At 41.7% G+C, this 25,466-nt stretch overlaps 1 protein-coding gene and 2 pseudogenes across 3 annotated transcripts; 2 read left to right on the top strand and 1 right to left on the bottom strand.

The window, feature by feature from the left end:
- The first annotated feature begins 5,225 nt into the window (after positions 1-5,225).
- On the top strand, positions 5,226-6,297 carry LOC104586129 (calmodulin-like protein 3 pseudogene; annotated as a pseudogene). Its single transcript, XR_016082175.1, has one exon. The product of XR_016082175.1 is annotated as a calmodulin-like protein 3 pseudogene (transcript).
- Positions 6,298-18,714: 12,417 nt separating this feature from the next.
- LOC148802025 (receptor-like protein 6) lies at positions 18,715-22,932 on the top strand. Its single transcript, XM_088897810.1, has 3 exons — positions 18,715-18,886; positions 19,404-19,511; positions 19,989-22,932. The coding sequence occupies exons 1-3, from the start codon at positions 18,715-18,717 to the stop codon at positions 22,385-22,387; spliced, it is 2,679 nt and encodes an 892-aa protein (XP_088753936.1). The 3' UTR covers positions 22,388-22,932.
- A 133-nt stretch (positions 22,933-23,065) lies between these two features.
- LOC148802024 (alcohol dehydrogenase class-3 pseudogene) lies at positions 23,066-24,789 on the bottom strand (annotated as a pseudogene). Its single transcript, XR_016082005.1, has 2 exons — positions 23,614-24,789; positions 23,066-23,520 (listed from the first exon to the last, which is right to left on the bottom strand). The product of XR_016082005.1 is annotated as an alcohol dehydrogenase class-3 pseudogene (transcript).
- Positions 24,790-25,466: the final 677 nt, after the last annotated feature.

Genomic DNA, 25,466 nt, shown 5'->3' with positions numbered 1-25,466 from the left:
CCTCAACCCTAATCTTAACCCTTGATCTGGGCTAACCCAGCCTAGGAGTGTCAAATGGACTGTATTTAGTCCAATCTGATCCAGTCCAATGTGAGTCTATTATAAATGGATCAGGTCCAATTCAATCGAATGAATGTTTTGCACCAATTTGGATCAGTCCAATTCAATGTTTGGACTATTCAATCTGTTTAAATTCATTTTGATTTAATTAGATTGATTTCAACCCAAATCCAGTCCATTGACACATTAATTCTTATCTTATATCAATAGACCAGATATTGCCTTAATCCAACCCAATCCAATATAAATTTGTTAAGGACGGATCAGGTCCAATCCAATCTAATAAATATTTTGGACCAGATTAGTTTAATCCAACATGTGTTGTTGATCCGTCCAATCCCTCCAAATTGATTTTGGACCGGACGGGGTCCAATCCAAAACTGCCACATGCACATTGTGTTCCATATATTTTCACGTTCTTTTTTCTTTCTTTCTTTCTCAAGATGAAAGATAGGCACAAGCCATAATCAGCTTTGATTGCTAGAAATTTTCCTGGGAAAGTTTTAGATGTCAAAGCATACTCCATAGTCCATAGACTATGCAATAATTAATGTTGCTGAATCATGTGCTGCATGGGAAACCCATAATATGGCCCAAAATTTTAGGAGTTCTCCAATCTGTTTTTAAGATGATTCTCTCTTAGTGATTTCGTGCTTGAAGAATCAGACTGACATTTCTTGGAGGCTGAACCACATCATCAAAGAGTGCTCGAGATTAGTGGATAATCTGAATCATGGGTTTATTATGTACGCCCATTCCTTCAGAGAAGCGAATCAGACGGCTGATTAGTTAGCACATAAAACTCTTTTGCTGATCCTCTCTCATTTGCATTTCTTTTCTCCCTTTGGATTTGTTGAATATTTGTAAAAATGACTTTTTGGGCTGAACTACCCCCGCGTTGTATAACTCCTCGCCTACCCTTTCAGGGAATAACCTTAATTAATGTCAAGAAATATTGCAACATATGAGGAATAACCCCTTATTTTGGGCTTTTTTTTTTTCTGGAATTGAAAAATAAAATCGGGACTGTTCATGTTGGCCTTACAAATTGAAAACTTCCAAGGCAAAGGTCGGGTGTAGGGCTAAGAATGGACAACCCCAACCCCACAGCCAGAGGAAATGGTTCTTTTAATAAATGACCCAAGAATCTTTCTGGGCCCAAGAGGAGTTGAACATGAATTCATGTATGATTTCTGTATTTTCAGGTAGATTTCAGCCCAAAAAAGTTTCCACACATGTCACATGTAGACCATTTGTCTACAATTTGTATTTATACTCTCTGTGCTATAACCTAGAAGGAATCATTTACTATGAAAAACAATTTTCCGCAGCGTTTACCTTCAGAAAGGTGCCCTTTTAACTGCTACCATAGTTTAAGACAACATTCTATGCATTCCTGTAGAAAAAGTTAGAGAAGTTTTTCAAAGATTGGGTAAATTGCAGATGAATCTTGTGTACTTTCGAGTTAATTTTACTTTACTACCCGAATTTCAAAATGTGTCATTATATATATATATATATATATATATATATATATATATATATATATCTGAACTTCGAAAGCTACTACTTTAGTCCAACATCATTAACGATGTTAGATGATATATGATAGCATATTAATACCCTTCAAGTTTTGAATAGATGATAGAAGCATAATTTTAAAATGGTCCTAATAACTATGTTTAAATTCCTTTTCATTGTGATTGGGCACCACTGTTCACTTTTTTGCCCTAACCTTTTATGTCGAACAACCCGTGTTTCATATCGAATAAGCTAAAGAGGGATTTAGACCATCATCATTGTATCTTAAGATAATTAAATGGGGTAGTTTTGGCATTCTTAGAAAATTTAATTTGCACATGTCGTCACTGCTCATGATATGTATTTAAATTAACAATTTTCGGGAGCTCAAGTACTGTAGTGGTACATTTTGAAATTTGGATATTAAAGTGAGACTAGCTCAAAGTACGGGATACGTTTTGAAATAGGCCACATGGCAATAGTTACTTGAATTCAAAGCATCGTTTTTAAAATCAGACTGGACCGGAAAAACTGGGGACCGGTTCTGTTTTTCCAAAAAACCAGATTTTTTTTCAAAAACCGTTGATTTTTTATCAGCAAACCACTGACCTGGGCGGTTAACTGTTTGAACGTTTTATGGCTGTTTTTTATTTTTTTTGTGTCAGAACAAACCAAACCGTTAATTTTGATCAGCAAACCACTGACCCAGGCGGTTAACTGTTTGAACGTTTTATGGCTGTTTTTTATTTTGTGTCAGAACAGACCGACCGTTCAATTCGAACAGTAGGACCATTCAACCCAAGAACCAAACCCTAACAGGTTTGTTCTCGAGGTCGGTTTTAAAAACCTTGACTCAAAGAAGATTTTTTTTTTTTTACTTTTTATCCTTTTCCTTGTTTCAAAGATTAGTTATTTTTCTTTTCGACATTTTAAAACAATTACATGAGAAAAAAAGAAACAAGAAAAAAAAAAGAAAAGAATATTGTTCAAATATAGAAGTCAAATGGCGGTCTACAAGGGCTGCATAAGTTCCAAGGTGCAGCCCAACGGTCAACCACAAGGAAGAGTAGGAGGCATTTGAAAGTTGCTATTTATCTTTTAATAAGAGCTTAGAATTTTGATAAGTTCTATGATTACAAATTAGCCCCCACAAGACTGCCTCCTACAACGTTCCAGGAATGATGATGTCATTTATCATTGGGAGATGTTCTTAATACACAGTGGGGAGTGGGGAGTGGGGATGTGGTATTATAATTATTAATTATTATAATTCTTATTTTTTAAAATATTAAATAAAAAATATTTTTATATATTTTTTATTTTTATAAAATATTTTTTCTTAAAATCGAACTCGAATTTATGAATTTTTTACTCGAACCGAATTCGAGCTTAGCTCGATATTGATACTATTCGACTCGGCTCGAATCTACCCCTAATCTCAAGTTAAGTTTAAATCAGCCCCCTACAAGAGACTACCCCCACGATATCTCACAGCACATCCCCGCCGTGTATTAAAAATATCTCCAGATGATAATACTAGAAATAATGATATCGTCATTGGGAGATATTACCAATACACGGTAGGAATGCGGTGTGAGAAATTGTGAGGGTACAGTCTTGTGGGGAGCTGATTGGGTCTCGAAGTATGGTAAATTGATACCACAGTAATGCATCTAAGGCCACGATTTCACGATTTTAGCCTAAGCCCACTCCCGTGGGCATAGCTGTTTTCTCGTCCAAGTTGTAGTACTTTGCAAGGCGTGGAGCTGCCCACTAGCATTTAACATAAAATATGTCGGAAAGTTTTCTGTATCGTGCCTGTCCGCTGTCCCCTCCAAATATTGACAAATTCTGTGTCTCCCATGGTCTGGACCCATTCTTTATTTTTGGGATTCTTCTCATTCAGCCAGGATTAGCTGAAGGTTTGAAATTGTGTAATCAATAATAATGTCCCACGTCAGCCATTAAATGTATATGCCCATGTCCAATAACCATTCTATCTCTTCTTTAATCAATAATAATGTTCCACATCAGCCATAAAATATATATCCAAGTCCACTCTATCTCTTACTTTGCATGCACCGCTGTGCTGTTGTGGGGTGTGACGAGCCCATTTGATTCCAGAGTTTTCACTACTATTAAGGGTGCCAATTGGATTGGATTTGGTTCAATCCAATCTAATGTGAATCCATTATAAATGGATCAGGTGCAACTCAATCCAATAAATATTTTGGATTAATTTGAATCGGTCTAATTTAATGTCTGGACCATTCAATCTGTTCAAATTCATTTTGATTTAGATTGGTTTTAACACAAACTCGATCCATTGACACCTATATTCTTATCTTATATTAATGGACCAGATATTAGCTTAATCTAACCCAATCTAATATAAATTTATTACGGATGAACTAGGTTCAATCCAATCTAATAAATATTTTGGACCATATTAGTTCAATTCAATATACCTTATTGGTCCATCCAATCCATCTAAATTGATTTTTAATTAAGCGGGTCCAATCCAGAACCGGTCCATTGACACCCTTAACTTCAATCAATCAGAGACCCTACCAACTGACCAAACTGGCACACATGTGAGGAGATATGCACAATAATGGACCTCAAACCCTCAAAAATCAAAGATCAAAATAAACTGATCTTGGAATCCACAATCAAAATTTTGGAAGCAATCTAAAATGGTGGGCTATCATATCCCATTCAATGTTGTGAGATCAAGACTGCATCAGAAAGTCAGCTTGGTCATACATTGGGTGCTCTCTTACCTTTTATATTCATTTCCTAATCTTTCTCATTCTTTCCAATTCGTTCTTCTTCTAGATATTGACCACCCAAACTGCCAAACAATGGAATTTGTACTTTGTAGACGTGGAGTTTGGAGTGTGGTTGAAGAAGGCAGAAGTTTCTAAAAGAACAATTAGAAAGAAAATGAGAGGGGCTTCTTGGGCTTGGGCCAGACTAAGGAATCTTTACACAGACATTCAAAATATGAGGCACAACTTAGAAATTAATTAATGAACGAATATGAATAAACCCCCTTTTTTTTTCTTTTTTGTACTTTTCTCTCTCTTAAGAAAGGTATTTGGTGATACTTTACGATAGAATCTTCCTATTCTGTGGAGCCGTGAGTGGACCACGTCCCTTTTCAAAACTGTTGGGTCACATGCATGACAGAATCAGATTTCCTTCCTCTTTTTTCAGTTGCAATCTCCACCTTTTTCAGAGAAAACGTGTTGCTTTTACAAGCTTAGATGATGAAATCCATCCCCTCTTGTTACTGGAAATCCATGTATCGAATTTGAAACACCCAAAAACCTTTTGTTTTGATCCAACAAGACATCCTGTGCATTTGCAAATCCACACGCCCCTACTTACTCTTGAATTGAATTCCGTTTTCCACTCTCCAACAAGTCAACTGTCTCAACAACCACTCTTTCTCTCTCTCTCTCTCTCATCCAACGGTGGTGGTTGGGTTGATCTTTTTTGACAAAGCCCATGAATTAGCGATGGCCCCACCAAAGTGGGGAACCTTGAGTTGTCGTGTTTGGGAGGTAAATCCATTCTACGCGGTTTGTGCTTTGTGGGCTCAGAAAAAGCCGCGTTAATTTGAAGACTGACCAGATCACCAGACGATTTCAGTACTAAAAATCAAATTTGTCTTCGTTTCTGGTTTTATGGTGAACAGAAGATGATGGCCTTGGTATTATTAGCGGTTCTCTTCGTCTGCGGCCTCATCAACTCTGTTTTCTTTCTCCCTCCAAAGAAAGTGATTACTTGGATTCAATCTTTTCCTCCAATTTCAAGAAGTTGTACTTCGATCACTCCACCTGCATCTGTAACGGTCATGGCTTCTGATAAGAAGAAGGAGAGTGCCCACGACAGGGCCGAGCTCAGAAATATCTTCGCCACTTTTGACAAGAATAGCGATGGCTTTATTAACAAGGAAGAGCTCACAGAGTCGTTGAAGAATATTGGGATTTCTACTACTGACGCAGAAGTGAAAGACATGATTGAGAGACTGGATGCTAACAAGGATGGGCTAATAGATCTTGACGAGTTCTGTAAGCTGTATGATTCGGTGGGGAAGCCACAGGATAGAGGAAGGAAAGATGGTGAGGAGGGTAGTACAGAGGAAGAGGATGGAGGTGTGGACCAAGAAATGGAATTGAAGGAGGCGTTTGATGTTTTTGATGGGAACAAAGATGGGTTGATTACAGTGGAGGAATTGAGTCTGGTTTTGGAATCTCTGGGGTTGAAGCAAGGGTGGAAGAGTGAGGACTGTAAGGAGATGATCAGGTCGGTTGATATGGATGGAGATGGTATGGTTAATTTTGAAGAGTTTAAGAAGATGATGATGAAGGCTGGTGGATGCCTTGTATCTCTTTCCTAAACATCAATCAAACCCTTCTTCACTTCAATTCAATCCAGTAATAAGATTGTATTTGAAGGTGGAGATAGGCTTTAGAGTATCTTACTGAAGAATGATGAATAATCAATCGCTGATTCCTCTGTTACTAATCTCTCTCACCTCTGTGGCTCTGTCTTCCTCTTTTCCTTTGTTTTTTTCCTTTTAATTTTTGATTTAGGGACTTGGTCTACAGCTTCATGTATAAATTTTGACCAACAAGAACTGTTTACTTGTGTTATGGTAAGTAAAATAAAAGAAAATTAGACCTTAGGATTCAGAGTTTGAAATTTGAATTTTTGAACACTCTCTCTCTCTCTCTCTCTCTCTTCATTTTTCAACTGTTCATTATATGAATTCATGTAAGTTGTTGACTATTCGTCCACCCCTGAGCCCTGATTGATACAAGAACAAAAATGATGGTAGTATCAGTATCTCCTTGTGGCACACAGAATTACAAAAGGTACACATGGGTTTTATGTTCATACATTGGATTAATGTCTGTAGAGTGTAGAGCTCTTGGGACCTCTCTTCAACTTGCCCTTCTTGGGACCATACTCTGGTTTCCCAAATTTTGATTATCTGATAGGTTTCTTTGACTTTGTAAAGAACATATTATCCATTGACAATTAGCACTGTATGTATCTCCATCTACTGAGGAACCCTATGCTAGCAATACTCTTCTATTTTGAGGAGAAAGAAGACCACAACCACAACACAAATGGTTATTATAATGGAAATGCAAAGAAATTACCACATTCATCATCTCCTATATTAAATTTTATGACTGGCGTGAGGCGTTATTATTGATTATACAGCCACTGCAATTAGTAGGCTAGTAGCTAATCTGGTCTCCATTCATATACTTATGCCCTGTTTGACATCCATCCGGATAAGTGATTCTTCCTTTTCTCGCAATTCTCGGGATGAGATCATGAGAATAGCCTTTTGCCCTTTGGATTGCAATCAATCATGCCCAGAATGCATTTGTGGGAAGTGAAATTTTTTTCCAGCTGAGAAAGGTTACAAAGGTGAGGCTTACATGTCAGCTGATATAGCCACACGTATGCTGAAAGCGAGGAACCATCAATAGGACCCACGCACGATGCTGCCTAGTGCCTACGTTAAAAGGGAATATAAAAAATCAGCACTCCTAGATCAAGCTTGACTCTGTCATGGGTACTACACTCCCTACAGCGCGAAGGGAGTGTCTTGTGCTCTTGTGCCTAGAGACATGTACATGGGTTTGCGGCTTTGCGCCCTCATAACTTGCCACTTGTCCAGCGGTCCTATGTGGCAAGACGGCCATTGAGTGCGCGCCCAAGCCCAACTAAAAGTAAGATTCTACTACTAAATGATAGCATGATTCAATGACTTCTTAGCCCTTGTCCAAGTTTAAAAGAGTTTAATCTTGAAGGGTTAGTTTGGTCATTTGCAAAATCACGTAACTTGCCCCATGGGCATTCCCCAATTTATCATGCTAGCTTAGCCAACTAATGTTGGCCCCTTCAGAGTTTCAATTAGAACTTGTCCATTAAAAGTGTTTTTTTTTTTTTTCTAATGGGCCGTCTAGTAAATTGTTTGGGCTTACGTAGGGATCCTTCTAATATGGCAACTCACTAGTGCGTGTGCATCCATGTTACATGGCAACAAAACTGGTATAGTTGCACAATCATTCTAGAGCCAAATGCGGGAACAAGACAAAAGTTGGCCCATCCATCTCAAAACCCGATTAAGGCTGATCCGACCCTAATCCAATATGTGTATTTACCACTTAACCCAACCCACAACCATCTTTCCATTGGCCTTACCACAGAGAGCTTATGAATTATGATTATGCAAGTTTGATGATATGTTTCCAATTTTCTGTGGATCGCATATAAAAATTGAAATAAAAAAATATAGGTATCTCAAGGAATAGAAATCAAAATTCTATTGACCAATTTTTTATCTCTCAAAATCCAAAAGATAAACAAGTTCTAAAGAAAATTAATATATAATAAAAGACAAATATAAATTTTGTTTTTTTTTTGAGAAAAGGCAGAATGAAGTATTTCATTAATATAAATAAACCCCAGTAATAACGGAAAAAGAGTGTCATGTACAAGAAATTACTTTAACTATTTTTTTTTTTAAATTTTATGATTAGCAAGCCAAGAGAGCACTTTTCCTGATATTTTCTTTAAAAATTTATCAATCCTTTCCCAAGCCCACACTCATTTGTGTGCTCTATCAACCTGGCTGCCGTAAAGGAGCAACAACATTTCTGTCATAGGATCTAATTCCCAACCATTAACATTAATTCCTTCTATACTAAGGTTTCTATACATGTAGTCAGCTACTCTTACTTCTTCATTGCCATTTCAAACAAATCCTTCATGGGACTTGCACCACACCAACAATCCCTCCAGATTCTTACCTTTTTCCCATCAATTCCCTACATCAAACCTCCCTCAAGCCTTTACTAAATAGGTTATATATCTGTTTTATTTATTTCTAAATGGAGTAGCATGATGCTGTCCAATCCGAGGTATTCCAAACTGAAGACACAATTAAATAGTCTTACCAATTAGACGAAGCCAAGGTGAAATGATGAAGCCGCGCAATGAGAGGTGCAACCAGGAGAAAGGTCAGAAGCCCGAGGAGTTATTCCTCGGGTAAATACTCCAACGCTCAAGTTAGTAGGATCAAGAAGGATGTGGCCGAACAGAGCATGTTGAAATAACGTTGGTCTGGACCGAAGAGATAGCGGCAAAATGTATTCAAAGAGTGCAGTTCTAAAAGTCCTTTACCTCAAGTGAGGAATACCTATTTATATTTGAGTGTTCGTGTCCTAAATGGATAGGGCTTTTGGGGTTGTCGAGATAAGGGCATCCGTCGAGGCCTTCGGGAGGTTCCTTTTCCCCGACAGGGTTCGCTTCCATGTTCATGCAAGACACTCTTTCTTAGTCGTGCTCTTCCATTACACGGGGCGTTGACTTAAAAGGGGGGCGGCCGCGAAGATTGCCATGTTGCATCCTTAGCCAGCTCAACCATCACCCGAACACAGCATATGTTTGAAAAGCAGCTCCAGTCTCCCAAGTCCTAACCCATATTTCTCACATTATACTTATCCTGAATTACCTTCTTTCATTGTTTATCCTCCTTTTCAACAAACCTCCAAAACCATTTTCTTAGAAGATCTTTATTCACATTCTTCAATCCCCTTGACTCCAATCCTCCACTCCTTTTTGGCTTACACACCTTATTATTCCAATTTGACCAGATAAATTTTCTTCTCCTCCTTCCATCCCTTGCATAAGAAATACCTATGTAAGCTATGAAGAAGCCCAAATAAAGTTTAAAGGCATGTATAAGATCCAACCTTCTTATCTGAGAGTGAGTACTATTGTGCCCTATGCTTTTTCAGGTGCAATTCCTAATTTTGTTCTTTTTTCCTTTAGAAATTTTGTCATGTTTGATTAGCTTTTGATGCTTTCATGGACATTTCTAAAACAAAGTATGAGTAAATATCCATTAAGTCTAATGTGTAAAAGAAGAAAATACTTAGATATTATTATTTGAAATGCAATCATTTGTATTTTCTCCATAATATATTATTTATCCATGACTCTATTATCCTTACCTTCATAGTTATGTCACTTGTGTGTAAGAAGGCTGCCCAAAATAAAGCTGAGTAAGAGAACTTCGGAGAGAAAATAGAGCTTAATTTATAGATATAAATTATCAAATTTACATACAAAATAGTTCCAACTCATAATATACTTCTATTGGTGTGACAACAATTGCTATACTTGATGTTACTAATAATATTTTGTTTTGAATACTTTTTATTCCCTTTTTGTTGTATCATTTTAATGCATTTCGTTTTCCTGAATGCCTTGGAAATTTTCTCTCTACTGCATGAGAGAGCATTGGAACCTCAAGGAAGGTTTAGTTACTTTGTGCTTGAAAGATTGTATGAAGAACTCCAATTTATTTATTTGAAGCAGTTCAAAATACTACTTGAGTGGGTGATCGTTATAATAGGATAATCCCTTTTATTAGACAAAGAGAATATCAAGGTTAACATTCTCTTTGATGGAAAGCTAATATTGTGGGTTGTGGATTTCAATTTGTTTTTAAGATCAAATTGCAAAATGTATTTATATATAATATGTTATTTTACAAAAACTGTTTAAAAAAGATTTTAATTCCAAAATCAATTTGAGCAAAGGGTGTGACACTGTACTTAGTAGTCAAAGAAAAAAGTCATTTCCTATGAACAGTGTTTAATCATTTTGGGCTGAACGGTTAAGACCAAAAGAACATTAAAGGTCTAAAACCTTTTGGGTTTTTCTTATGTTAATCCATTATCCTTGGAATTCACAGGGTGGTTGAATTTAAGGATTACTTAGACCTCAATGTTGGGCCCATATTAAATCCAATTTGATTAGCTCAGGGGTTTACTAAATTTACTCAATAAATTTGACCCATGTGCTTCCTAGCATGGGCTGAATCCATATGGATAGATATAAGACCTTTGTGGGTCCTATGCCAAATATTGTTCAAGCCCAATAAGGCTTACAACAATTCTGACAATTAACCACTTAAGTAATGTGCCTTAGCCCATTAACTAGTTAGACTAGTTACATTAAGTAATGGACCTTAACCCACTTAAGTAAGTTGTCATGTCCACTGGGTCGAATCTAGTTACAACCAGTCCAGTAAGCTTAAGGACTTAACACTTTCCAACAATATGTGGGTGGGGAGGGTTGGATTTTGCTTAATAGTGTACTCTACCTGTGCCCATACAGATTGTAGAATCTCAAAACCCATCCTTCAAGCAAAAAAAAAAAAAAAAATTCTGCACCATCAAGGCAAGTAGGGACAAGTACCCACCAGGTAGGGCAGAAACTTCCATCCCTAGGTGAAGTTAAATATTGATAGTGCTGGTTTTATTCTCCCCACTTATTTAAGTTGAATGAATTAGCCTTATGCCTTTTTTTTCGGGAAAATTAAAAAAAAAAATCTTTAACACGCTTTGCTATGATTATGCTTGAATACAGACATTAGGCCACCATTGTCCATTGTTGATTAGCTTAGTGAGATCCAACTAAGTATATTGTTTAAGAAATTTGTGCACCGATCAGTTAACCCTGGGTATGTAGAATCTTTTATTACCAAATCTCCCCTCAAGTTTGATAATTGTAATCACCACCCTACATTATGTAGATTCCCTCTAGTAGAATCTTTAAAAAAAAAAGCATAAAAATGTGTCAAATACCTATGCATTTACTTTTAAGAAAAATGTTTATTTTTAAATTTTATCTTTATATGAATCATTACTTCAAATCATTTCAATCTCTTTTCTGAAATTGAATTATTTTTTCAAATTTGCCCTTCATATATATCAACCACTCAAAGGTAAACTGCAACTCGAAATTCTCTCTGTTTTCTGTTGTTCATAAAGTATTATAACTGCATGGGTTTTTTAAATATTCACATGCCTTTTCTTTTAGAAATTCACTGCAAGGGTATTTTAGATATCCAAATTTGCCCTTCATATAACTGCATTGGTATTTTAGATATTCACATGCCTTTTTTTTAGATATTCATTGTAAGGAGGTCTACTTGCAACTGTATTATAAAGTTCAGGGGAGATGATTATAATTACCAAACTTCAGGGAAGGTTTCAATAATTTATCCTATTTTTATTTTATTTATCTAAAAATAAAGAACCATTGTAACTGCCTTGTACTTAGTGGTATCACGCCTAGCCTTCTGGGCTTTGTTTTGCAAATTACACAAAACCCCCTTAAACCCAAATAAATAATACCAACTGGCCTTGGTCATGTGATGAGAGTCCTCATGCAACATAAAACTATTATTTTGGGTAAATTTCAGAAACTTCCCTTAGAGTTTGGTAATTGTAATTACCCCCCTTGAATTTTCTGATAAAGTTGCAAGTAATTCCCCTCTTTTAGAATCCTCTAACAAGAGGCACCAAAATACTCATTCAATTACTTTTGAGGCTGGCTTTTACAGGAAAAAAAGAGAGAGAGGGAGAGAGTGAGAGAGATTCGAGAAAAATTTTGAGTGATCGATATGAAGGGAAAATTTAGAAAATAAATCAATTATTTCAGGAAAGAGATTTAAATAATTTGAGAAAAATTTTGAAAAATAAACATTTTAGTAATCTATTGCAACCTCGTTAGAAAGTTAAAAGAAGATGATTGCAACTACCAAAATGAAGAGTAAACAATTCATTCTTGCATCTTCTCTGCTATCTTTTCGCCAAAATGAAGAGTAAACAATTGCTACTAGAATACAAACAGCTACTACTTGGCCTAGAATATCCATAATAGTAAATAATTGCTACTAGAGGTGTACCCACATTTTTGTAACACCCGTACTGTAGCGGGTCGTGCCTGTCCAATACGACTACTTTAGTGGGTTGTCTCGGTACAGCTCATGAATTGACAGGGAGGGATTTTGGTCAATTGCAAAACTTATTTATCGCTTATTTGGTGCGGGCCATGTTGAGTCGTGCCATGCATAGCAGACAAGTCGTATTGCGTTGTAGGCCAAAATCCCTTGGCCCAATCTAGCCAGGGGGTCATGCCGTGCCTTAGTACTCCCTATCACGATAGCTAGCAGGTCGTGCCAGATACAACCCAATCTGTTTTGGGTTGTGTCGTGTTGGTTCATGAGCGGTTTAAAACTCTAATCAATGTTTTTGAATCGTCGTTGATCTGGATGGACGGATCATTCAGCCAAAAAAACGTCCAAACAATCGGTTTCATATCATCCCTAATCTGTTCTTGGGTAAAAAACTGTTGACTTTTGATGAAGGGAAATTTGGCCCGACCTCGCGATCACCCGACACGTGGCAAAGACAAGCAGCTCGAGACAGTAGAGCGCCCAAAGCGAATATCGGAAGCAAGCCCAAGCTCACTACCGAACCCGAACTCCAGACCGCTGTACTTAGTCCGAGCTCCTTGTTGAGAGCGAGCTCCCTGTTAAGGGTCCGAGCTCCTTATTTAGAGCGAGCTCCCTACTAGGAGCCCGAGCTCCTTGTTAAGAGCGAGCTCCTTGTTAGGTCCGAGCTCCCTAAGAACCCGAGCTCCCCAAGTCCGAGCTCCCTACTAGGAGCCCGAGCTCCCTGTTAAAGGTCCGAGCTCCCTGTTTAAGAACAAGCTCCCTACTGGGAGTCCGAGCTCCCTGTTAAGAGCAAGCTCCCTACTGAGAACCCGAGCTCCCTGCAAGGAGCCCGAACTATACTGGGCCCCAAGCCTCACAAAGCCGACCCGAGCTGGCCCACGGCAGCTCGGAACACTCCAAACCGAACTCAAGACACCTCGCTCGCCACTCCAACACTTCACTTCCAAAGCACCAGGCCAGCCAAACGTACCCGACACCAAGGATGTCCGTATCCAAGGGCGACGTGCCTGACTGATTTGGGATCTGACGCCTGACAGCCGCATTTCAAACGGCTTCCTGCCACCGCCACCTGCAACCGTCGTCACTAGCCACAGAGATGGCTCCGACAAAAGGAACAGTGGCGGTTCTGTCCGGCCAGAAGAAATGACACCCGAACTGGCAGGAGTTCAGAAGTAATCATGCCCGACCTGACGGAGGCCTGGAAGTGAGTGCGCGAGGTGGTTATAAAAGGCTTCTACCCCCCCCCCATGAACGAGGTATGCTAACTTTCGCGCTATCTGGTTTATCTTGCCTTTGAAGGATTCTAACTTGAGCTTCGGAGCCCTTACGCCGGGTTCTCCCCGGAGCTTCTCTTCTCCTTCCGTTTCAGGTCCCTGTTACTCAGTTCAGAGGCAAGATCATCAACAGCTAAGACCGGCCAGATTGTGCATCATCAATTGGCGTCGTCTGTGGGAACGCTTCAAAAGGCCTCCCTCCAAAACTTTCATACCCTTTCCTTCTTCTTTGAAAAACTCATTACTCATGGCCTCATCCAGCAACGCCGGACGCGGCACAGAGACAAACACCACCGGGGAACAGCTCCAAGTCCCCGTGGTGTGTGTTGGGCAGTTCACCATCCCCCTCACGGTGGATGGAATCCCCAATCTGACTACGCCACAAGCAGTGGCACCTATAAGCCTACCTTCCGCAAACATCCCCTTCCCTCTTCCCATCGAGACTACCTTCACTGAACCAACCGCCGTCCCCCTGGCAGCCAGCCAAAATCGGTTGGACGACTTAATGCAATGCATGCGGGCAATGCAAGCCCAGATGCAGCAGTTTCAGCAACACCAGCTTCACCAGCACCAAGTGTTGCACAACCTCTCCCAATACCACTATCAGCAGCAGTTCCCCCAACTGACACCGAACCAACCACTACTTCCACCTCGCCACCCTGCCCCGAAGCCAGTAAAGGCCTCTCCGCAGGATGGGCGCCTCCACCAAGGAAAGGCCTCCAGGCCCCAGAATCCCCCAAACAGCCAGGCCTCGTCCCCAGGCCGGATAGAAAGAAAAGTCATCCCCGCCTCGCGGCTCGCAGGCGGATCAGGAACCTCGCCCGCGATGTCAGCACCTCGGGTCTCCAAACCGGAGTCCCCACTGGTGGAAAACCGATTCGGCGCACTAGCAGCAGCGGACTACCAGCACTCCAAGCCCATCAAGCTCGGCAACACGGAGGCCAGCAGCGCCACTACAAGGCCCACTCAGCAGCGAAGGCGCCGTCGAAGTCGACGAACTGCCACCCGCGTCCTATCCGAGCTCAGAGGCAAAGGCGAGACGAGCTCGGACGAGGTAGGAGTCGCCCCAATTCTCTCAGTTCCTTCCCCCCTCGCCTCAGAACTCCTGGCAATCCCCTTGCCCAGAGATTTCAAGCTCCCACCCCTGGACAAGTATGACGGGTCCTTCGACCCCAACGACCACGTGGACGCTTTCCAGTCCCAAATGCACCTCGCCAGAGCCAGCGAATCATGCATGTGCGTGGCCTTCACCACCACCCTCAAGGGGGTAGCCCGCACTTGGTACAGGAACCTAGCCCCCGGATCGATAAAGTGTTGGGCTCAGTTCGTGCAGGTCTTCACTGCACACTTTGTCACCAGCAAACGGTGCCCCAGAGCAGAAGAAAGCATCTTCGGAGTAGTCCAAAGGGAAGGAGAACCCATACGAGGCTACATCAAACGATTCAACGAGGCATGCTTACAGATACCTCGGTTAGACCCCGCGGTGCAGCTCGCCGCAGCAAAAAGAGGGGTGACGCACAAGGAGTTCAAGTGGCACATGGTAGCTAACCAGCCCGCGACCGTGGCCGAGTTCCTCAAGCTCGCGGACAAGTTCATGAGGACGGAGGAGGAAATCAACCAAAGAACCGAGGGCGGAAACGAGAAAAGAAAGAGGGACGGCGAGCCCTCTAGCTCAGCCGACTGAAAAAACCCGGCCCGGGACCCAAAACCGAACCAGTCGTTCTGAGCTTCCCTGCCAGCTCAGACGGATTACACGCCACTGAACACGAGGCGGACCGAGATCCTAATGACGATCAAGGACGCCCCCTTCGTGAAATGGCCACCTCGCCTAAAGGGAAATTCGAACGAAAGAAACAAGAATTTGTATTGTAGTTTCCATAGGGACCACGGTCACAGTACCGAGCAATGTAATAACCTCCGAGACGAGATAGAAGGGCTCATCCGTCGCGGATACTTGAGAAACTTTGTACAGCACAACAATAATAGCAATAAAGCGGATCAGTCTTAAAAGACGCCCCGGAGACTAGCAGCGGGCCTGCCGAACCGATGCAGCGACAGCCTCCGGCCGAAAGGCCAGTTCGGGGAACCATCCATGTAATTGTGGGAGGTTCGGTGGTGGCGGGGTGCACATCAGCGGCAGCTCGGACCTCAGTTCGCGAAGCGGTCCTCGAGGAGCGGAACCCCCCGAAGAGGCCGAAGACCGAGGAGCCGATCCTCTTCACAGAAGATGACGCGCGGGGAGTTCGCTACCCTCACGACGACGCACTTGTCATTAAACTCAGGATCAGCGACTTCGAGGTTAGGCGCGTGCTCGTAGATTCGGGCAGCTCGGCGGACATCCTATTCAAGTCGGCGTTTGATCAGCTACAGCTGCCAAGGAGCGAACTAAAACCTGCAAGCACTCCCCTGGTGGGCTTCAGCGGGGAGAAAGTCAGGCCCCCTTGAAAAAATAACGGTGCCCGTGGAAGTCGGCACGTGGCCTTGTGCGGTCAGACTCAACCACGATTTTCTAGTGGTCGCGACCCCCTCCTCATACAACGCCATAATAGGACGGCCAATCACGCATATCCTGCGGGCGGTGGTCTCTACCTACTATTTGGCGATGAAGTTCCCTACGGACTTCGGTGTGGGGGTAGTGCGGGGCGACCAGCTCGAGTCCCGCAAGTGCTACGTTGCCGCCCTAAAGGGCAAGTCCAAGCCGGCCGGCGACCTCGATCTGGAGCGGCCTACGGAACAAGGCGAAGAACGAGCCTCGCCAACAGAAGAAACAGTCGCGATCCCGACCTCACCTACGGACCCAGATCGCGCACTCCAGATTGGTGCTTCTGTCAAGGAACCCCTACGGGCCGAACTGGTAAGTTTTTTACTCCAAAATTTAGATATTTTTGCATGGTCCGCGGCCGATATGCCCGGTATTGACCCTAGTCTTATAACTCACAAACTTAACACTGACCCTTTAGTCAGACCCGTTAGACAGAAGAAACGGAACTTAGCCCCGGAGCGCTGGAAAGCGGTCGACGAGGAAGTCGAAAAGCTCCTCGCGGCAGACTTCATAAGGGAAGTCCATTACCCGAGCTGGGTGGCCAACCCTGTGCTGGTGAAAAAGGCGAACGGCAAGTGGCGCATGTGCGTCGACTACACCGACCTGAACCGAGCTTGCCCGAAAGACTGCTTCCCCCTTCCTAGGATCGACCGCCTAGTGGACACGACCTCGGGACATGAATTGCTAAGCTTCCTAGATGCCTACTCAGGCTACAACCAAATCCGGATGGACCAATCCGACGAGGAAAAAACCAGCTTCATAACCGAGTTCGGTCTATACTGTTACAAGGTCATGCCCTTCGGGTTAAAAAACGCCAGGGCGACCTTCCAAAGACTTGTAAATAGGTTGTTTCGGCCCCTGATCGGCACAAATATAGAGTGCTATGTAGACGACATGGTCGTCAAAACACAGTTTTCGCAAGAATTAATACAAGACTTAGATTCTGTCTTCCAAATCCTGCGTCAGTATAACATGAAATTAAACCCCAACAAATGTGTCTTTGGCATCACCTCGGGCAAGTTCCTGGGCTACGTTGTCAATCGACGTGGCATCGAGGCCAACCCAGACAAAATACAAGCCATCCTAGATATGAGACCACCTCGGAAAATAAAAGAAGTCCAAAGCCCTAAGCCGCTTCATGTCCAAGTCGGCAGATCGCTACCCACCCTTCTTCAAAGCAATCAAAGGCAAAGGGTTCGAATGGACCCAGGACTGTTAGCTCGCGTTTGACGAGCTGAAAGGCTACCTCGCCAATGTGCCAACCTTAGCTCGGCCCGAGGAAGGCGAAGTCTTAGAGCTGTACCTCTCGGCTAGCGACGAGGTGGTCAGTCCGGTACTTGTAAAGGAGGCAGACCGGGTCCAACGACCCATATATTATGTTAGTAAAATCTTGCAGGGAGCAGAGACAAGGTACCCGCAGATAGAAAAGCTAGCGTATGCCCTGGTGGTAGCAGCACGGAAACTCCGCCCGTACGTTCTCAGACTCTAACCTTTTTCGCCCAATCACACCATTAACAGAAACAAGCCTTTGTCAACAGTGTTCAACCTACAACAGAACGGTGACGGGCAACACGGCGATTGTGCATTTTAACAGTAGCAGCAATGGTGTTAGCGAAAAATTTCAAACATCAAGAATATTCAGAGGAAAACTGATATCTATGTCTATGGTTTTTCATCTTTCCTTCTTGAATGCCGATGATAGAATATTTTTTTATTTTCTTTTTAATTCCATCAAATAGTAATGTTGTATGAATGTTTGGAAATTCTTTTCCTCTGTATCTATTGAGTATTTCTTTTTGGTTTTTTTGTGCTATTTTACATTTGTTGTTTGAATTAACATGTATTCGTTGTTCAAAAAACTCCAACCATTAAAGGGAAGATAAAGTCTTCTTGCGGTTGTAACTTTGGATCTGCAAGACAAACCCAAGACATGAGGCTGTCTTCTTCTTCTTCCATGTAAATGTTCTTCTTTATACAGACAAAAAAATCTAAAGCCCTCACATTCTCTTCTCTGTTCTCATACTTAGACCTTGCTCCCTCAATCAATAACAACTGTAGTTTACCCTTGTTTTGGCAAGCCAAATGGAAAAATGAAATAAAGATAACTAAAAATAGATAAGATTTCAATATCAAAAGAATCGTTCAAGGGTGCTCTGTTCTATTATTGTTTCATTTTCCTCATCGATTTTGCTAACTTGAATCACCAGCAACGATGGGATTAAATCAAGAAAAATGATAAGCGAGAACCAGATTTTAGCGTCCGCAGGAGGTGCCTTGGCCTTAGGCTTCTTTAGTCCGGGTAATTCTATCAAGCGGTATCTCGATATGGTACAATAACATTTTCGTGTCAGTTCTGCAAGTACTCGGCTCAGGAGCAGATCCTGAGCGAAGTCAAGTGGCTGATGCATCAATACCCAGATGAGGAACTGAGCATAAACATGACCCGCCATAGCTTGGGTAGCGCACTAGCGATGCTAAGTGTTTATGACATAGCAGAGACGAGCGTGAACGTGATGGAGGACAGCCAGGCGGTTCTGGTGATGGTTTTCTCATTCTTAGGACTGAGAGTCGGGATTGTGAGCTTCAAGGTGCGGGTGGAGAGGTTGGGGGTGAACGTTCATGACATGGTGTCAAAGGTTTCAGGTATACTGTTCAATGAGCACGTGTCATAGTTCATCAATTGGCACAGTGGTTGTTGTAATGTTACTCACATATCGGAATAGAACTCATACCAGACCACGAGTACTCTTTCTTCATCAGTTTTTTATTTAAAAATATTTTATTAGTCATAAAAGCTTCAACCGGTTGCAGGTGATGGCGAGTTGAGCACCGATCGACATGTGAAAATTTTAGTGGGCTCGAAGAAAAAATCCCTTCCAGTCCAAACGCACTGGATCCGGAGTGCTAATCACGCCAGCTGGGTCAACTCTCTAGAAAGGATAGTAGAATGAAGGTAATAGTAGAAAATCCGAACTCTCCCATGGAACCCAGCGAAGTCCAAAGTCTTAGCCGCTGCAGCAAACTCAATTCTATAAAGACATCTCTCATCTTTCCTACTTCATCCATCCCTACAATTACAGAAGCAGCATGGGCTCTTCCCATAATCTCTTTATTACCCTGTTAGTTATTCTCTTACTCCTACTTTCGTGTTCTTTTTTAGTTGCTTCTAACCATCCATGCCTTGAGGATCAGAGCTTGGCCCTTCTACAAATGAAGCAAAGCTTTTCCATAGATTGTTCCTCTGTCTCATTCTATTATTCTTCTGCTGGTAATATCAGGCGATCGACAAAGATTGTTGTTCGTGGGATGGCATCACATGCGATAGTAACACCGGTCATGTGATTGGCCTCAACCTTAATAATTGCCTTTCTGGTTGTCTTGCTTCCAATAATAGCCTCTTCCACCTTCTTCACCTTCAAAAGCTCACCCTCATTGGGAACGATTTCAATCTCTCTCCAATTCCTTCTGAGTTTGGAACTCTCACTAGGCTGACCCATCTCAACCTCTCTGATTCAGTATTTTCTGGCCAAATTCCAGTAGAAATTTCACAACTAACAAACCTGGTTTCTCTTGATCTTTCCAGAAATTATGGATTGAAACTCAGTCACCCCGGCTTCAGAACGCTTATCCAGCACCATTCAACCTTGAGAGAACTCAACCTTGCTGGAGTGGACATGTCGGCAGAAGTTAACTACGACTGGGCTCAAACCGTCTCTTTGGCACTCCCAGAACTTCGTGTGTTGAGCTTGTCTAATTGTTCACTCTGGTCCAATTGACGCCTCACTTCTCAGCCTCCAGTATCTCTCTGAGCTTTATCTCGACTCCAATAATTTTTCACCCACGGTGCCCGATTTCTTAGGCAGCATCACTTCATTGACATCCTTGCATCTCTCCAACTGTAGATTTTATGGGGAATTCCCGAGAAACATTTTCCAACTACCGAAGCTGCAATCGCTTCTTATTTCATTCAACCCAGAGCTCACCGGTTACTTGCCAGAATTCCCTCAAAATAGTGCTCTACGTTTCTTGGACGTCCATTCAACAAAATTGCATGGTAAATTACCCCATTCACTAGGGAATCTCAAGTTCTTGATTGAGCTGGATCTAAGCAATTGCAGCTTCAAAGGGCCAATCCCTCCTTCTGTGGTAAATCTTACCCACCTCGAATCCTTGGATCTTTCATCAAATCTATTAAGTGGTCAAATCCAATCTTCTCTTTTTTACCTCCCATCATTGCTAGAATTGCACCTCTATGCAAATCAATTCACTAGCATAGTTGAGGAGCCCCAACACTCAAATTATTCCTTTACCTCTTCTTTCTGCTTTGATTCATCCATCTCTCCTTCTCCTTCTGTTTCATTGTTGGAGGACCTACAGTTGAATAACAACCAGTTGAGAGGGAAAATCCCAAGGTTCATCTTCCACCTCACATGTCTCTTAAATCTCAACATTTCTTCCAATTACTTGAGTGATGTTGTAGACTTCGACATGTTCAACGCGACCCATCTTTCTGATCTTGATATTTCAAATAGTGGTTTGTGGTTCACTAACAACAATAGAGCGAATTCTACGTCCCCACAATTATACACTTTCTTTGCGCGTTCTTGCAACATTTCTGAATTCCCAGATTTCCTCAGGTACCAAGAGACACCATTGCATATAGACCTTTCTAACAACAAAATTAGTGGCAAAATACCCTCATGGATATGGAAATTTAGTCTACGAACAATGAATCTTTCCCACAATCTATTAACCGGAATAGACTTGGTAGGACTTGCTTCTAAACTTCCACTTCAAATGTTCGTCCTTGATCTTCACTCCAACCAAATCCAAGAGGAGAGTCCATCAGAAAATTACTTCAGTAGAACTAATTCCACATCACTTATCCTAGGAAACATTTCCTCCTACCTTCTCGGAGAGAGCTATCAAGGTAACCCAATAGAATTTTCAATTTCAGACAATAAACTCACTGGAAGAATTCCTCCAACCATTTGCGATTCTAGTTTTCCCAACATTTTTGATCTATCAAACAACCAACTTGGTGGCAGGATTCCAGAATGTCTAACCAACTTCAGTAATTCGGTTGTACTAAATCTAAGGGGAAACAACTTTCATGGAACCATTCCGCAAAATTTCATAGGAGGCAACCTAAGGTCTTTAAACCTCAATAACAATCAACTAGAAGGGAATCTACCACGATCTTTGGTCAACTGCAAATCACTGGAGGTGTTAGACCTGGGAAACAACTTGATAAATGACACGTTCCCTTCCTGGTTGGGTGGCCTACCTAAATTGCGGGTTCTAGTACTACGATCCAACAAGTTTCATGGCTCCATTAGAGGCCCCCCGAGAGCTGAAAATGGCTTCCCAATGCTGCATATCATCGATCTCTCCTTCAACAGTTTTACAGGACATTTACCATCCAAGTACTTTCAATCTTTGAAGGCTATGATTGCTGTTAAAAGGGACAAGTCTTCTTTGAGATACATAGGGGACTCCTACTATCAGGACAGCGTCAAAGTTACAATCAAAGGGCAAGAAGTTATATATGGACGGATCATAGAGATGTTCACCACGATTGATCTCTCTGGCAATGCATTTGAAGGGGAGATTCCCCAGGCTTTAGGGAACCTCAAGTCACTCATGGTGCTCAATTTGTCTAGAAACTGTCTTGCAGGCCAAATCCCATCTGCATTGGGGCACCTTACACAGTTGGAGTCGCTGGATCTCTCGCAGAACAAACTCTCTGGACAGATCCCTGTGGAGCTAGTAGATCTCACTTTCCTTTCAGTTTTGAATCTTGCAAGGAATAATCTTAGTGGGAGTATACCACAAGGCCGCCAGTTTGGTACATTTGAAAATACTTCATATGCAGGAAATTTGGGTTTATGCGGGCCTCCATTGTCAAGGAAATGTGAATTAGATGATGCAACAACTGTACATCAGAATTCAACATCTGGGTTTTCAAAACAAGAAAAGGAGGACTTGGCAAGTATAATACTTGACTGGAAATTCTTGGCATTGGGATATGGAAGTGGAGTTATAGTAGGGGTCATCATTGGATGGAAAATAATACCAAACTGGAGAATTGAAGCATTCTTTAAACTTACATCAAGAAAGAGGAGAGTGCACGGAGGAAGGTAATGAAGTTGTTGTGGCTTATATGTTTGCTTGTTTATGGTGTATTTAGGTAGTTTAATAAGAATAAGTCGTTCTGAGATGGAGTTTGAGTTACATTAGGATAGAGCTGTAGAGCTTAGTTAACTAGATAGAGTTTTTACGTTTATCTATATATCTCTTTTACCTTTCTCTATTGAAGTTGTAAACTAGTTGGGATTTAAAGCAGAAAGAGACCTTTGAAAATCTCAATTGAAGCAATCAAGCAACCGAGATTAAGTCTGACCTAAGCCCTATTTTTGGGTTATGTATCGACATGTTAGAATGCCAATTTATTTGCAAAGCTTCTAAGGCTTGAGGAAGAATTCCAGGAGGAGCTGGTTTCCTTCAAAACAACACAAGAATCTGTTGTTGTTTCATTTAATATTTTTTCTTTTTTTTTTGAGAGAGAGAGAGAGAGAAAGGTAGATTATGCAGGCATGAGGGGAGATATAAAGTCTGTCAAGAATTTTCTTTTGCAGTAGCTCACATGTGGTTTCATTTAATATTCCTATGTCATTTCTCCTCAGCTTCAGAAATTCTGCATGCATTAGCTCTTTATGAAGATGATGCCTCTATTTCATCAACCTAAGGAAGAGTTAGATGAGGACTGTACAAGATAATCCAAACACAACAAATTGAGCTATCCACATATGTAACCCAAAATAGTTGAAACATGAAATGAATTGAATGAATTATATTATCTTTTGCACTTTCAGAGAGCTTAATTTCTTAATACAGTTTATACTGTACACTGATCTAAACAATGAATTATGCAGACAAAAAGCTCTCTACAGTTGATTGGCATAGGAAAGAAAAAGGAATGACCCATTCACATGAAATCCCACCCATAAGCAAGAGAGTGTCAAACTGATCAATCACCTTTTTGGGACTGAAGGCTCTTGATATCCATCAGAAACCAGAATGGTTGTTTCTTGTTCCAGCTTTGTCCAAGAATCTGAGGAGGGAAAAGGTGTTACGATCTGATCCATTTGTCCCATGTTGGTAGTATGGGATGCTAATGTGAGGTATCCCACATCGGTAGAATGGGATGCTGTTGTGAGGTCTTTATGTGCTTGGGTTCCCTCCCTCTAACAGCTAGCTTTTAGGGGTGAGTTCTCCTAAGGCACATAACAAAAGGTAAATAAATATATTAGCTCAAACTTTACTAAATGAAGCAACTGAAACAAAGAAGAAGATGAAGAAGATAATACATGTGTTACAGATAGATGGTGTCATGATGCGGCAGAAATCTTGGAAACAGAGGAACTCTCTTCTTCCCAGCATCTTCTGGCACTGCTCCTTAGAAAATCGATCTGCCCCTGAGGATCATCTCTAGTGCTCTACTGAGGGAGGGAACCCAAGCACATATATACCCCACAACAGCATCCCATACTACCGATGTTGGATACCTCACATTAGCATCTCATACTACCAACATGGGACAAATGGATCGTAACATCTACCTAGCCACTTAGAACTGTAGTTAACACTAGCCTCGGTGAGATACAAAATGATCTGATGTGTTGGTTTTTGTTGAATACTAAGGTTCCAAAATTCCATATCTCCAGAGTTCTTTGATCTTTCAATTCTTCTGCTGGTAATATCAATGCTTATTACTAGTACAGCACCAATAGCCTTTGCAACCTCTGCAACCTCGGGACTAACAGTCCCCAGACCCAAGACAACAACGATTGAGCCTCCTATTTTTGTTGTGTTCCAAACCGCCCCACGACCTATGGTAACACCATAACCAAGTAGGCATACGTTTTCTCGAGGAGCCCTTGTATCAATTCTTGCAACAACATGCACGGTTGTGCGCCGCTGGCCAAGAGTTGGGGCTCCCATACAATGGTCGATGGGAGTCTCATGCATTGAGGAACGACCTTTCCCGTCACCTAACATAACTCCAACTCCAACAGTTTCCTGTACCTTGCTGTGGAGTTTTATCTTCTCTGACTTACAAAACTTGCATTCTCTAAACTCTACAGTGTAACAGAATATAACATCGTCACCATGTTGAACTTCAGTTACATGACTCACACCTCCACCAACACCTTCAACAATTATTGTATCCACGTGACCAAAGATGCAAGGGAAGAGATCCTCAGGATGTGTGCCACTCCAAATATAAGAGTTGGTATTAAAGAGAGTAGCAGAGGGTACACCTTCATTCGGACTTCACTGGCCAAAGACGAAGTCACCTGCATGTCTATGCTCATTAATGGCTTGTTTGGTTCCCATGCAATTGCATCCTCACAGATGGTGATCTGACCTTGGATCACCATGAATAGTAAGCACCAAGTGCTACTTAGTTTCATTCTCAAGTGGAATCTTGGCACTACATCCATCCAATAGAGCCAGATGGTAGAACCCATGAAAACCCCCATCCCACATTGCTGAACACCCTCAATTAATGCAAATAACTAAATCAGAAAAGTAGGAGAGTGTCCTTTCTTTTGGGCCTCCATAATCCATATCATTGAAGAGGTCACGGACCAGCTCTGGAAACCCACGACAAACGTAATCAGCCATTACCAAGTTCTGCAAGACAATGTCACTGAATTTCATTTCTTCAATTGTTTCAGTGGTTGAACTTGCATGGCCTTCTCCCTTCAAGTTATTGATCATTCGGTTGCAGAAAACCACACTTGTGTGATCTTGGCAGCTTTCTCAATGCAATGACCATGACCAAGGTCACCTAAGGGCATGGTTGATGCTGCCATAGAAGAGACGATGATGTCTCTCATGCCCCTCATAACAATTCCCTTATGCTTCCGACACCAAATCTTGAGAACTAACATACATCCACACCAGAATAGCTTGACGAGGGCACCCAGATCACTGAATCTACCCATAACAATGTGCTTGTGCTCATAGTTGCAATAGGGAGATAGTGGCACCATCTCCATTGGCGGCTTGTCAATTGTCATTACGCTTCACCCTGTATTTAATTCAATTAAACTGAACCTTCTTGAAAGCAAAAACTCGGATTGAGTGATAGAGTGAGTTCAGAGGATGTCTTCCCCAGAGAAAGCAAGACAAGAGAGGGACGAAGAGTGAGCAG

The sequence above is a fragment of the Nelumbo nucifera genome, chromosome 2, assembly GCF_055504915.1.
Source record: "Nelumbo nucifera cultivar China Antique chromosome 2, China Antique-T2T, whole genome shotgun sequence".
In the NCBI taxonomy this organism is placed as follows: Eukaryota; Viridiplantae; Streptophyta; class Magnoliopsida; order Proteales; family Nelumbonaceae; genus Nelumbo; species Nelumbo nucifera.
The sequence above is the reverse complement of the archived record's forward strand: the minus strand, read 5'-3'. Positions and strand labels throughout refer to the sequence as shown.

Excerpts from the sequence above, each read along its gene's own strand:
- LOC148802025 (XM_088897810.1), top strand. The coding sequence starts at position 18,715 with ATGCTAAGTGTTTATGACATAGCAGAGACGAGCGTGAACGTGATGGAG. Across the intron at positions 18,887-19,403 it reads CATGGTGTCAAAGGTTTCAG|TTGCTTCTAACCATCCATGC; the intron begins GTATACTGTTCA and ends GTTCTTTTTTAG. Across the intron at positions 19,512-19,988 it reads ATTCTATTATTCTTCTGCTG|CTTGTCTAATTGTTCACTCT; the intron begins GTAATATCAGGC and ends TCGTGTGTTGAG.